The sequence below is a fragment of the Ochotona princeps genome, chromosome 2, assembly GCF_030435755.1.
Source record: "Ochotona princeps isolate mOchPri1 chromosome 2, mOchPri1.hap1, whole genome shotgun sequence".
NCBI classification, from domain to species: Eukaryota; Metazoa; Chordata; class Mammalia; order Lagomorpha; family Ochotonidae; genus Ochotona; species Ochotona princeps.
The window spans coordinates 27543950-27558853 of NC_080833.1; the positions used below are offsets into that span (position 1 = coordinate 27543950).

The 14904-nt window shown below is 51.6% G+C and overlaps 1 protein-coding gene across 1 annotated transcript in view; it reads right to left on the bottom strand.

Moving 5' to 3' along the window:
• The window catches only part of GRIK3 (glutamate ionotropic receptor kainate type subunit 3), a 79569-nt gene that overhangs the window by 6690 nt on the left and 57975 nt on the right, over positions 1 to 14904 (bottom strand). The window contains exons 11-12 of the mRNA XM_058660838.1: positions 10257 to 10375; positions 7803 to 7978 (exon numbers count right to left, since the gene is read on the bottom strand). Coding sequence (XP_058516821.1) covers positions 7803 to 7978; positions 10257 to 10375 — 295 coding nt within the window. The remainder of the gene's footprint in view (positions 1 to 7802; positions 7979 to 10256; positions 10376 to 14904) is intronic.

Consider the following 14904-nt stretch of genomic DNA (forward strand, 5'->3'; position numbering starts at 1 on the left):
CATAGTATTCTACCATCCTGGCGACTGTGACTTAAACACTGCTCTCCCTTTGGGGACTGCAGCTTCCAATTTATGTCCATTTCTGTCTCTCCTGCTTTCCAAATTTTGCCTCTTCTAGCAGAGGTGGGAACTGGGAATGGAGGGGCCAGTTGGGATGGTCCTTATGCCTCCTCATACAGCCACACATGAATCCATGCCAACCTTTCTGCTTCCCTTCCTCCCCATCTCACTTCCTCTCCCCACTCAACTGATTATGTTCTAATGCACACTATCTATAGTCAATTCAGTTATCTGGCTATCTCACCTATTGAACCATCCATCCACCATGCACTCACCCACCTACCAATCCATCCATCTACCAAGTCGGCCATGTGCCCATCACCCACCATCCATTCCTCTCTTCTCACCCACCTGTCCCACTAACCTCACACAACCAAATCATCCATCTGATAAATGTCAAGTTCTGGCAGAAATAACCCAACAGTGACCCACAAGCCAGGGGCCCTGCCCCACTCATTTTGGTTCTAAATGGGATGAGAACTTTCCCTCTCTCTCCAAACCCCCTGCCCACCCATCCCCATTCCTTCTCCACACAGGCATGCCTGACACCCAAACATATGCTCTTTCTAGGAAACATAACTTCACAGACCAAGATAGAAATCTCAGCAGGGAGCTGGTGGGAGGGTTGAGCCAGATGGGCTTAAAAAGAGAGACATCTGAAAGCTTCCATGGGTGAAGGAACTGAATGAGGAAGACAAGGAAACAACCAGGTAATGGGGCCCTGTTCAGGGGAGAGGCGACCACAAGGTACAAAGCTGACTTCGACACTGATTTCATGCTCCTGGCTCCAGCACCAACAAATCTACCACCTCTACCACCTCCAGGCAGAGGGATCTGGAATCTTATTCCCTAGAATGGCCACCCATTTCTTCCTTCCTGGACCCCCATTCTCAACTACATTTCCTGCTCAGGGGCTCTAGGTCCTCTCTGGCTTCGCTTTTCTGTCCTGCAGTGATACTGGGATCCAGCAAGGTAGAAACAAAGCCAGACTCCCGCTGGAATCTCTGGCAGCTTTCTTATTGTCCCTTGGCTTGGTTATCAAAGGCCTGAGTTTCTGCCACTGACCCACAGCTCCATCCCCACCCCACCCCACCCCGGGGCCATAGTCTCCCATAGGTATGCCCTTACCGTCATCCTGCTTGCCCCAGCTCGGGTGGGAACCTTAATAAGGCCTGCTTCAGGACCAGTCACCCAAATCAATTAATATCATCTGGAGCAGCCAATACAGGGCGATCTGCCAGAACGAGATGCTTTTTTTTCTTTTCCATATCAGAAAAATTGGCAAGAAAGTAAGTGTCAGGCTCACAAAGTCCAATTCCAGCCTCCTCAAAGAAGTAAACTGATTTTCCCTAACTGAAGATCTTGAGAATTTACCATTTCTGTCCAAGGGGACAAACACAGGCCTCTATGGACACACATATATCAATCCCATGAGGGCCAGGGGCCGGGAACATGAGTGGGGAGCAGTGGCAATATGATTCTAGGCAAGGCCATGGGGCTTTTCCAGATGGGACAAGAGACCTTTCCCCAAACTGATTTGTTTTTGTATCCCTGAGTGTGGAGGCTTTGTTCCAGGCCTATTCCATGGGAACTAGAAGGCATCTCTGGCTTTCCTGCCTTGGACTGCTGTTATGGTGCATCTGACAAGGCCAGCCTCACTATTAACCCCTGCCCCAAAGGCAGCCCATGGACGCTTGCCCGGGAGAGGCTGCAGTAGCCTCTGTGTATGTGTCTTGCCCGGGAGAGGCTGTGGTAGCCTCTGTGTATGTGTCTTGCCTAAGAGAGGCTGCGGTAGCCTCTGTTTATGTGTCTTGCCCGGGAGAGGCTGCGGTAGCCTCTGTGTATGTGTCTTGCCTGGGAGAGGCTGCGGTAGCCTCTGTGTATGTGTCTTGCCCGGGAGAGGCTGTGGTAGCCTCTGTGTATGTGTCTAGTCCGGGAGAGGCTATGGTAGCCTCTGTGTATGTGTCTTGGGTGGAGGTAGGGTGTCTGGAGCAGAGGCTACAGGAAGAGCTGGATCTAGTATGTGGACTCCAGGGTCCCACCAACCTGGGCTCTAGTGTCAGCTCCTCCTGTGACCACAGGCGAGTGATGCTACATTTCTGAGATTTACTCCCTACTTATGTAAAATGTGGTTTTACAGGGTTAGCAGGGACCATTCAGAGATCCAGGCTGGCATTGTTATTTCTCTTCAAGGTTCAGTTTTCTTGTCTACAAATTGGGTATCATATTTTGTGTAGCACAGAGTTGCTATGGAAATGAAAGGGCACAATACTCATGGGTGGATGGCGTGAATGCTGACAGGGACCAGGCAAGGACCAGGCAGGGGGACCAGAGCAGGCCGTGCATGGTGGATGGACTGCCCTTAGGCTCCTGACGCGTAGCCAGCTCCCTGATGCCCAGTCTGTCACATTTTCAAGAAGCTAGGAATATGCATTTTTTTAAATGCAAAAACCCCCTCCCTATTTTAAAATGTCAGTAATGAGCTAAAAACAATCCTCTCAATAAAAGCACACCAGGCGTGACATCCAGGGTCATATCTGAGGTACTGTCAGTTTGCAACTGTAGGCAACCACACAGCTAGCATTCACCGCGTGTCGACTTTGTGCTGGGTACCGTCCTACACAGCATCTGTGAATCACCCTGTTGAATCGACTCCATAATTCCATTGGGGATTGTGATTGTACACATTTTTCAGATGAGAACTCTAAGACACAGAGAGGTGCTCACTGGTTCTCCCATCATCACTGGCCCTTGCCTTGCCCTTGTTGCTGCTTCTTTGCCTGCCTCCTCTAGATCTTCTCCATTCTGAGACTCTTGGGCTCTTCCTGACATGTGGGGCTCTACCAAGAAGCAGGTGGTCACTCCATGGTAGGAGGTAGCAGTGTCCTGCACAAAGTCTGGTAGCCCCACTTGGCAGGGGGTGGTCTGGAGGAAGAGTGAATTCTTGGATGTCCCTGGGCTATGCTGCAATGAAGTCACCTGCCCTAGAAGGGGTCAGCCTGCTTCTCTGTGCTCCTGGTCCAGCCACTTGGACAGGTGTGTGAGGAGAAAGCCTGGAAGCTCTGTTGTGCCTGGCCCTGGACTAACACTACCCAGAAGGTAGCTCACTGAGTCCTCTTGCACACTGGTGGCATGGTGGGAATTGGAACCCCTATCGTGCAGGCAAGCAGACTGGACTCAGAGACACAAAGCAACTTGCTCAAGGCCTCTCAGCAGACACATCACTCATGACTGGTTCATCTGTCTGTCCAACTGATGCTACCTGACTGTGCCAGGTTGTGCCCCGTTGACCTCAGCCTGCTGCCCACATGTCGATTCTCCTCTGTTTCCACATGGAAGAGGACAGAGCTAAGGCACTCCCTGGGAGAGGCCAGTAGACAGCTTGGGAGGAGCAAGAGACAGGGACAGGGAAGTGTGGTCCTGAGGCTGCCAGCCTAGGCAGGAAGCTGCTGTATTGGGTGGATGTGAAGTAGGCTTGATGCCCCTACACCTGGCCCTCAGTCACTCTCCAGGCCACAGGCTGGGACTCTGACTGGGAAGTGGCAGGTCTGGGCCATGCCCTGGACAGGAACAGCCTGGGAATGCTCTGTTCCACCCCCTTCCTGAGCCTCTGCCCCTCCTTGGTGAGGCCTGCCTTCAGCAGCTTCCCCTGCCTTCAAAGGCCTGGCCCTCCCTGCAAAGAACAGGCCTGCGTCGTGTTCGGCTTTACATCTCGCCTCCATGTTCTCACAGCCAAACTGTGCCTTCAAAGGCCTCCTTTTTCATCTCCTAATTAATTTTTATCTGCCAAGACGAAGGGAGGACAACACAGGAAATGTGGTGTGTAATGCATGCCGCTCCCCAAAAACTCTTCAAATGCAATTTCCTTTGCAGTTGTGGGGGCCGCCTCTGGCCAACATGGCTGGGGGGGGGGCTGCCTGGTATGGAGGTGGGGAGGGGGAGGGATCTGGAGCCGGCTATGGGAGCCCAGCACCCTGCCTCCTCCTGCTGCTGTATTTGGACTGAAATGGGCTCCCTCCCCCACGGTCTGCTCGCAGCCAGCAGGGCTCTGTAAGCATGCGTGCAGCCTGTCCAGGAGCACACCATGTACAGAAGCTGGCGGGCCTGGCCTGCACCCTAGGAACCCCTGGGAAGCTGTCTGCCTTCCTGCCATGTACCTGCTTCCTGTCCGCAGCACTGTCTTCTGCAGTTGTTCCATGTGACCCCTACCCTCTTCAATGGCGGCACCTGCTCAGCACGTTGAGCATCTGTCACATCCCAGGACTGTCCGGGGTGGGACTACGGCTTCCCTCTTCCTCTGCTGGTGCCTGAGGACCGGGGCTGGGGTCTTTGAGAGTGTGGGCAGAGTGACCACAGGTACCACGTCCAGACAGCTTCAGCTCAAATACCCAGCTTTTTATTTCACTAGCTGTGTGCTGTTGGATTAGTGGGTTAGCCACTCTGAGCTTTACTTTCGTCATGGGTAAATGGAGATGATCATAATGTACTTTCTAGGGCCGTGAGAAGGATGCGAGGGAACAGAGGTGGAGTGCTGGCCTGGCATGGGGGAAGGCCTAAGTGTTACTGGTACTGCTGACTTTGCCCAAGCCTCTTGCACATCCTGGAGCTGAGCTCCATTCAATCTGAGCGCCACTCTTGGTGAAAAGCCTCATGGGCAGGGAGAGGCCCACCTGCCAGGGGAAGCACCTCGGGCGGGTGGCAGAGAGGGCCGTGTGGAAGCTGGCTCTGCTGCTGGCATGCTGTGTGGCTGTGGGCGATTAAGTTGGCCTCTCTAGGCCTCTGTTCCCCCTTTTGCAGGAGGCAAGCACCCTGCTCCGGGAAGGGAGGGTGGGGCAGAAAGTCAGTGGGTCCAGACCCCTGCTTGGTGGGTGTGAGCCTTCCCACTCATGCTCTGAAAGGCCCAGCGGCTCCTCTCAGCCTGCACCTTAGTTCTACCAGGTGAGAGATGCTGCTCCTAAATTCCAACAGGAGACAATGTGGGCAGATGGAGAGAGAAATTAACTGACCACCAGGAGATGAGAAAGAGGTTGGTTCCACAGGGGGCGGGGTGGAGGGTGTCCCTGGCCAAGGGCCCGTCAGCATGGACCCTTGCATCTTAGCATCCTGGCTGGGGTAGCATCCATGTCCCTCCCCCTCTCCTCCTCGCTGCACCCGGGGAGAGAAGGTTGTGAGGGTGGAGGAGGCTGCAGGAGGTGCCGCTTGAAGCGAGGACAGAGGCTCGGTGGGGCGCTGAGCCCGGGCTCTTGGAAGCCAATCTGAGCATCTTAGCATGGAAGGAGGCAAGGGCATCCAATCAGTGGCAATGAGCCTGCACCAGACTTATTTATGCCGCTTCCCTTTGATCGTGAGCCCCGCTTAGAGAGGGCTCATGCGTAATGCATGAGAGAGCTCTGGCACCGTCAAAGGGCTGGGTCGCATGCGCACATGCCGGTGCACACACACATCTGTCTCACACACACACACGGATGGGCTATTACACACAGAGAGAAGGTACCATTACATACAAGGTTATTACATACATACATGCATACATGGGTCATTCCATAGGATATCTTACATACACCAGCACCCATAGGCACTCACACAGAGAATTAAACATTTACCTGCATGTGTGGGCCACCATGCACACATATAGGGTATTACACACACATAATACAAAGGATATTACACACATGTGTACATGCATAGGCCCACTCTCACACACAAAATGCACACACAGGCCCTTACAAACACATGGAGTATATTATACACAAGTGTGTGCACATGTATACATGGTTTCTTACACATAATATATGTACATATGAACACACAGACCATCATATATATGCAGAGATTATGCATACACACATGCATGTGCCATTATACAAAACATACAGACTGTTACACACTTGTATGTGCACAGGCCTTTGCACACACATACACACAGAAGGTATTACACACATACACAAACTCAGGCCTCTCTTACACTTAGCTAGGTATAGCTATGGGAGCAGGCATGCAGACAGACACACATGTGCTCTTCACACATACACACAGACACTTCAGCACTCACTTGTATAGGCTCACAGGCACATATCCACATGCTTGGATCACACATGTGCATCACATATATGCCCAAAGCACACACACACATTTAAGCAGAAATACACGTGCACCCCCTGTGGACTCCTATGCACGGACACAATGTGAACACACAAACATATGTGAGTGCAAACTTACACATTATCTATGACTACACACACAGGCAGTTATGTGTGTGAACACTTGCTCACATTCTTACACACATGCTAAGTGCTCAGCAGTGACCTCTGGGTAAAGTTGTGCCAGCTGCCTTCTGATGCAGTGGCACCTCTTGCCTTTGTCCTCATTGAGAGGCTGCTTCCAACCTCTAAGCAGTACACAGGGAATTCTGGGGCAGAGCAAAGTGCTGGGGGCTCTGGTGTTCGGGAGAAGCAGGAAGGCTTTCCTGCCCAGCCTCTTCCTCTCTGGGCTCACTCCCCAGGGATGGTGCCGTCCACCACTCAGAGGCTTAGCCTCAGAGCAAAGGGCTAGGGAATGGGAAACCAGGGCCAGAGCAAGGGCAATACTCCAGGCTTCCAGATGGACCGAGAGCAGCTGACCCATCAATGAACGGATGAACAGATCAGTGGCCGGGAAGGTTCCAAGACTGAGAAGCAACCAGAGCAGAACTTCCCCAAGGGCAGTTCTTGGACCAGGAACATTTGGGAAATGCACATTTTGGCTCCATCCAAGACTTCCTGGGTCCAATACCCCGAGGTGAGATTCACAGCCTACACTGGGACATGTGCTGTAGGCAATTCCCAATGCACACTCAGTTCTAGCAACCCCAGCCTGGAATCAAGGAAGGCAGAGCTGGGTCAGCATCTGGCTCCTCCAGGTGTGATATACTTGCACAGCTGCTCTACAGTTTCAGGCCTCAGTTTCCACATGTGTAAAATGGATGGAATTCTGGGGTCCACTTCACAGATGTGACATGTGGAGGCCAACATGGAGTATGTGCCTGGCCCACCATGGTGGCAGTGGGTGTGATGACTATTTTCTCTTCCGAGAGGAAGTTTGTAGCTACTGGGTATCAAAGTCAGCTAGCATCTCTGAAGCCCTCAGCTATGCTTAGTAGAAAGTGAAAAACACTGGGTGAACTAGCCCAGCACTTTGGAAAGCAGGAGGAGCTGCAAGTCATGGCCGGAATTCCACTGGAGTGGCAGGTAGTAGGTACTTGGTCTGTAGACACTACATTTCCAAGAGGGTCACATGTTAACGTTTGTAGACACTTGTTCACCTTTTAAGCGTCCTCCTTCCCTTCCTGGCTGTGCTCTTGCTGCCCTCTTAGTAGCAGGAAGCTCATCCCCAACCCCAGGTCAGCTTCTCGGAGACACATGGCACTGACACCTAAAGCCAAGGGACAGGCACCCACCAGCCGCAGCATCTTGTGTGTGGTTGGACCATCCCTCCCCATCCCATTCTCTCTCCCTTGTCCTCTGATTGAAGGAGATGTGATGTGATGCATTTGCATCATTTGTCCCAGATACAAAAACCTTCAGTGCCAAGACCATTCCCCAAGACCTGCATCACCACAGCTTGCTACATCCAACTGGTGCACATAGGGAGGTACCAAGTCCTTGGGGGTGTTGGGCACACTGGATTCATGCAGGGCGAGAGGGGTAGAGACAAAGGATCCACTCCAAGGGCTGCCATGGGTGGGAGACGGTCTCGGGTCTCACCTTGAAGAAGGTCATGGTGGCCCCATCCTTGACAGCTCCGTACTCAATCTTGGTTTGCTTGGCCAGGTCGTCAGCAGAATCGATGGGTGACTCCATGCGTTCCACAGTCAGAAAGGCAGCCAGGTTGGCCGTGTAGGAGGAGATGATGATGAGCGTGAAGAACCACCAGATGCCACCTATGATGCGCGTGGACAGAGCTTTGGGCATCAGTTCAGACCCTGGGAGGAGGCAGGAGACAGTGGTCCCTTACTATGTCCAGATCGGGCTTATGGACTCCGTGGATGCTCTAGGGAAAGCCCTGGACCCTGGCCTAGCTCAGCATCTGTCAGCAGCCCCATCACTCCAAGGCTTTGTAGAAAGCACGTTCCTGGGCTCCACCCCCAGGTCTATAGAATCAGTAACTTGTGTTGGGGGGGACGCTGATGACCTGGTCATCTCTGTTGACAAACTGTTTAGGTGATTTTGATGTAGAATGTAAGAAGCACTGCTCTAGAACAACATACACATACATATACACACATGCCTACTCATGCACACCCACACACAATACACATATATACATCCATGTACCCACATATCTAATACACAAATACACAAAATACATACATATATACACAGTACACATGTGCACGCGCATTCACACACACACATATCCCATTTCACAGGCTCACAGATCCACAGATGCCTATCCCTGGGCCCTTTGGTTGTCTCCAGGTTAGCAACACCTTGGTGTGGGGACTCCTGAGATCTTGGGTGAATCCTGCCCCCACACGCTGTGCTCTTATGCCAGACGTCACCCCTTCCTGGGACTCTGCAAAGCATGGAGCATTGTCCTTCCTCTGTCCTGGTCTCGCACAAATACTGCGATGCTGCAGCAATATCATTTGGGGAGAAATTGCATTGGAAATACAAGTCATATACAAATACAAGATTACTATGTGGCACTTGGCAGAAGGAGAAAAACCAACATTTTTTGAAGCTCTTGGCTGAAATTTATCACTCTTTCTTCCCGACCTTGTGTGTGGAGCACAATTTAGATGAAACCTTCTAAGTGAAGTAATTAACTAGGCAGCTTTCAAGAGATTTAAATAGTGAGAGACTCCTGAACTTTCCAGAATATTTGGACCTGCAATCTGAAAAGCGGCTGCTTTGATATGGATGATTTTTTTTTCTCCTCAAAGAAATCACTCAAGGGGGAGTTTTTCAAATACACAACTATTTTTCTCCCTCCTAATCAAAACCATGTGGGGAAACGCATCAGGGGCCAGTGCTTTGAATAGCAGCGGGAGGTAGACCAGAAGCTATTACCACATCTAGGGCCTTCCAGGTCTTCCCCAACTGTCAGTGAACAAAGATGATGGACAAAGACACAAAGAGAGGCTTCAGGAAACTCATTAATGGTGGGACAGACTGAGCTCCTTTCCTTGAAAGATGCCATGAGGCTACTCAGCTTCCCCTGGCCAATCAGCCACTCCTAGATGGGGCACTCCAGTCACCCTGAGCCAGGACTCAAGCTCCACACAAAGGAAAGGAAGGTAGCGTTTTCTAATTGCTTGCTGGTGAGTGCTGCCAGGTTGCTTGCAGCCCCACCCATGGCCAGACCCCTGCCGCAGCTGAGAGGCTTCCCTGATGCACATTTCCCTTCTCCTTCCTCTTCCTCCCTCCTTCAAGGATTCAGCACAGGGTGTGGTGTTTGGCAGGTGTTCAGGTCACACTAGGACAACACCATTCACTCAACTACCTATCTGTCCATCAATCCATCTGCTCATCCATCCATGCACACACCCATACCTTCATTCATCCACCATCCATTTATCCATCCACCCTCCCACCATTCCAGCCATCTACTCATCTGCCCACCCACGTATCCATCTATTCATTTCACCATCCACCCTCTCACCCATCCATCCATCCATCTACCTATCCTTCTTCCATTAATTCACTTGGCACTTATTGGGAACTGCTGGGCCTTGGCATCACATACAGATGAGTGTGGGACAATGACATTTTCCTTATCCAAATCATCCTTCTTCCTCCTCCATTCCCTCTAGTTAAGTCTCCTAGTGGGAAGGCAACACAGGTAGACACTTAGTGCCAGTGATACAAGGCTCTGGGGCAGCAGAGCTGGGGTTGGAGTGTCTTCCCTGGGTGGGGGTTCTTTGGTGACAGGGGGCCTCTTCTTCTGGACCCATCCCCAAGCCCTTTGGTATCTTTGCGTCTTACTCTGTGCAGTTTGAGTTGAGCAGGGGCTTTGCTGGCTGAAATGTGGGAGCAGCTCGAGACAGTTCCAAAGGGTAAGCCCTGCGCACGGGTTAGGTGCAGCACACGGGCTCAGGACACCTTGTCCTGGAGGGTAAGCTGGCTCTGCTGACTCCATAGAGCCTGCTAGAGCCCCTGGGGGGAGAAGTCCCCCTTACTCCCAGTAGTATTGGGAGGCCCGATCAAGGCACATACCTTGTTGCATCAGGGACCCCATTCCGAACCAGAAGCTGTTCAGGAGAGTGAAGTTATTTTCCACCACCTCGGAACCAGGGTTGCAAGGGTGAGCATCGTACCACTCATAAGGGCTGAACCTGGCGCAGGAAGAGAGGAGCAGTGAGGCTAAGCTGCAGGGGGAGGAGGTGAGAAAGGGGCTCCACGGCTATGGAGATGGCAGGCAAGCTGGCACAGCTCAACCTCTGAGGAGGGATTCCTCTGGGAAGGCAGGGTAATCAGGGCCGTGTTTCCCCTTGTTTTTTTTTTTTTTTTTTCCCGTCTGTGCCCTATTCTGGCTCCCAAAACAATTCCTTAGATTCTCTGAAAATTAAAAGTGCATGCGCCCTTTCACTTAGCCATGCCGCAACATCTTCTCCATCCCAGAAAACAACACTGGCACACACATGTAAGGGAGTGCACACGCAGGGTGCTTATCAAAGCGCTGTCTATCATAGCAAACACAAAACAAGAAAACCCAAACCTGCAAACAACCTAAATGTCCTTCAGGGAGGCCTGATTAAATAAGCCATGCCACAACTGCACTCTGAAATAGCACGCAGCTATTAGAGATGGAGTGGCATCTATGTGAGCCGACAAGGGGAGGGCGGCAAGATGTATAGTTTGGTCAAAAACCATTGGGGGGAAATAGCAGCTGGATGATCGCATGAGATAAACAGGTCTCTGCAGACAGAGCTGTACAACCCGGTTTGCATGTCCCTGTGGAGTGCACACTAAAGGTCTGGGAAGTCCCCATAGAGAACAAGTAGCAAGGAACATCTCGAAGGATGGGAGGTCCAAGTGCAGGAGGAACTTTGGGAAACCTGCTGTGCTTGCTCTCTCTCTTACTATATATATATATATGCATGTACATATACACATATACATATATATGCATATGTCCATCTACTATACACATATATACATATATGTATACACACATATATATGTATATGCAGTAGATGAATTTTTTAATGAGGGTGTGGTTTTGAATTTCTTACATATTTTTAAAAACCCAGGCTAGGCAAATGTTTGGGGCACCCATGAAGTCACCACTTGGCATATGCACATCTTACGATGCAGCCTCTGGCTCTGCTGTCCTCTTGAGCTTCCTGCAAATGCACACCCTGGTGATGACTCAAGCACTTGGGTCCCTGTCACTCATATGGGAAATCTGAATGGGCTTACTGGCTCCAGGCTTTGGCCAGGCCCAATCCCAATTGTGGCAGGCAGCTGGGGCCCAGCAGACGGAAGTTCTGTGTTTCAAAGAAACACAGTAAATGATAATAATAAAAAACTAAGAGACAAAAGTATTTTAATGAAGTACTCCCAAGGAACATGAGACAGTGGAGGGACTCCCGTGTCTTGGAGGAAACTCTGTGGGATAGAATCTTCCCGATTGTTCTCTTGGACCACACGGATACATGGATGAGAGGAAAAACATCCACAGCTCCCCCTTGCCTCCTGCCTCCAACGGACAGACGAGCAGTCCTGACTGCTGGAGGGCATCTTTGCTCACAGTTGGAGACACGTCAGTCTGAAGCTGGGGAGACACAGAGAGCCTGGGGAGTCCCCCTCCCTACCCCACTGGCTTTGGGGCGGTGCTAGGAAGCTGAGGAAGCTGAGCAAGCCAAGGGGACAGGCCTGGAAAGGGCCCTGTACAGTTATGCTTTGCTCTTTGAAGTGCGAAGTGCTGACAGCCCTTCCCCACCTCCTGTCTAACAGCTTTAGCTTTCACACACATTGACCACCCACACTCAGGCGGAAGAATTCAGTTGTTACGAGATGGGAAGATCCTTCAGCTAGGAAACTGCAAAGTGAGGCCTCAAATGGAGATGGAGGGTTCCAGAAGAAATGAGCGTGAACGTGTTAGATGCTCTCCAGCTCAAGAGGACATACTCTTGGTCCAAAGACAGAGATAGGAAGCTGCATGAGAACGGTCTTTCGACAAGATTCTTTGTGGGTTGGGAGAGGGGCTTTCCAGGATGTGGGGAGTGCTGGGCATGTAACCAAGCACAGCACTTGGGAAGTCTGGAGGGCAGGGGCAGGTTGTAGCATACTTAGTGGGAGGAGGTAGGGGAAGCCTGCTGTTTGGCCCAGGTCACAGGGCCAGGTACCACCAGATCAAAGGATGCCAGGTCCGCAGTGCTTCCCCTGCACCACACATGTCCATGTGGAAAGGAGATCCAGCCCAGGTCCATCTTGACTCTCACCCTGGCAGGGCAGCAGGTTCCCCCGGGCTGAGGCTGAGGGGCCTGTGCTGTAACAGGAGGGGCTCGCTGAGGGAGGCCCTGCCAAAGGGGCCCGGGGTAGAACCTCCACCCTTGAATGCATGGGAAGGTGGAGTGGAGGCAACACACAGATGGTTTCTGCTGAACTCTCAGAAGCCCTGCTGCTTCAGAAAGCCAGTTATACACGCACACACAAGTGCATGATACTTGGGATCCTGTCGAAAACAAAATGCTGTATGAGCAGCAGGCGTTTGTCCAGGTGGTTAGGGGTGAGTGTTCGGCCTAGCAGTTAAAATGCTGATGAAGAAGCCTGTGCCCAGTTATTGCAGCATCCATTTCCTGCTAAGGCAGACCCTGGGAGGGAGTAGCGATGGCTCAACGTATTGGTGTTCTGCGAGTCACATGGGAACTTTGGTCTATCCCTGCTTTGGCCATTGTAAACATTTGGGAATGAGTCAGAAGATAGGGGACCAGGATGGAGTAGACCCAGAGACACAGGTCACAGGGAGAGGGGGCAGAGGGTCCCCTCCAACCCACAGGTGCATGGTGCTGTTGGGAAGCAGTGTTATACACAATTGAATCAGGGACCTGTGGGAAAGAAAAAGACGCCACCTAGAGATCTAAATGGTTCTCTCTTAAAGTCATCCCGTCCCTGCCCATAGGCTGCCGGAGCTGAATAGCGAGCAGCTGCCCTTGAGACAGTTGTATGTTCTCTAGTCCCCAACAGCTCCTGCCACCTGCTGCTGCTGACTGGTCTTCCTCACGCCCCATCTGGCCCCAGCAGGCCCCTGTGCTCCCCTCTCTCCACAGGGCTGGGTGGAGGAAGCAAACTGGTCAAGGCACTGGGCAGTGACTTAATGTCTCAGAGCCTCAATTTTGCAACTGTAAAGTGGGGATGATTCTAGCTGCCTTTCAGGCTATGAAAGAAATTCTCGAGAATTGTGTGCCTGCCATACAAGGTAATGGTTTATTGTGATGCTCTTTCAAGCCAAGGCCCAGACTCTTGCTCTTCCTCTCTCTTTAGGTGCTCATGTCAGCACAGCAGTTCTGGGGACCCTCTCTTCTGGAACATCCCTCATGCCAACCTTGGAAGCAGGCCCAGACCTTCCAAGCCAGGGAGGCTGGGCTGGAAAGTTGGCTGTTTCATTGCAGAAAGGCTGGGAACTAAGTGAGGGTGGGGTGCACCTTCAAGAGCAGTGCTGAGGTTGGGGAGGCTGGGCCTGACAGGATGAGGAGCTGAGCAGCCAACCAGGCCCAGCCAGAGCTGCTGAATTTGCTGCAAGAACCTGGGAGAGTGGCCTCTGGCTTTCAAAGGCTTGTTAGGCCATTACAGCAGCCCAGCAGTGTCACGAAGGCTTCTCTGAGCTGGCCGGCCAGGCAGGGCGGGGCGGCCCGCGGCAAAGAGCTCTGGAGGTAGGACAATTTCATGTCTCACATCCTTCTCTTTGGTCTCTCTCTGCACGGGAGGAGGGGGCGGACAGGAGCAGGGCGAGAGAAAGGCTTTCAAAGGAGACTCAGAGAAAGGAAGATGGCAATACCGAGCCCTTGGATCTCAAATTGCCTCTCCAGAGAAGTCTCTCTTTTCACCTTGTTAGGATTTAGAGAACAAAGGAGCCTGGGCAGCAGCTGGGGCTGGAGCCTGAAGGGAGCAGAGGGCCGGTGGGTCAGGGGTGGGGGTGTTGTAGCTGTGGACATGGGGCTTGGGCAGACCATGGGCTGGAGGGGTGGGAGGGTGGCAGATGAAACACTTGGTGCTCCAAGTCCAAAGACTGAATGTGTCATGTATTGCTTGTATGAGCATGGTAGGTACGAGGTACTTCAAAAAGTTCATGAGAAATCAAAGTAAAAGGTAAGTTTGCTTTATTGCAAATAAATTTTGAGATCCATGTGCAGTGTTTTCTTAATATCCATTTTCCACAAACTTTTTGAAGTACCCTCAAGAAAGGCTGTGAGAATGAAATAAGAGAATGGCTGTGGGGGTGCAGAACAAGGTGCTTGGCCAACACTGGGTGCTCACTCAATACTGTTAAATCTTTCCTTTGGGCAGGTTCCTCCTAGCAGCATCTATGTCTGCCTCATGGGAACAACCAAATGTGCAAGTGTGATGCTAGCATGTGTTCAGATAGGTAAGTACACATATATGCCATGTATCTGCAGATGGATATGTTCCATACTATTCTGGGTTAGATCTACACAGGCCATTTCCCAAGTTTGAAGATACCCACGGAGCAACAGAATGTAGATGGGCCTGCTGTTCCAGGTGCCTGGCCAGGGTGGTACAGCTTGGGGCAATGACCAAGCCTGCTAATGCACCATTTCTGAGCTTGGGCACAGACCAGGTGAAGATGTATATTTCAAGTCCAGGGTCATAGAACATTCCCAGAGGGACAGGAATGGCT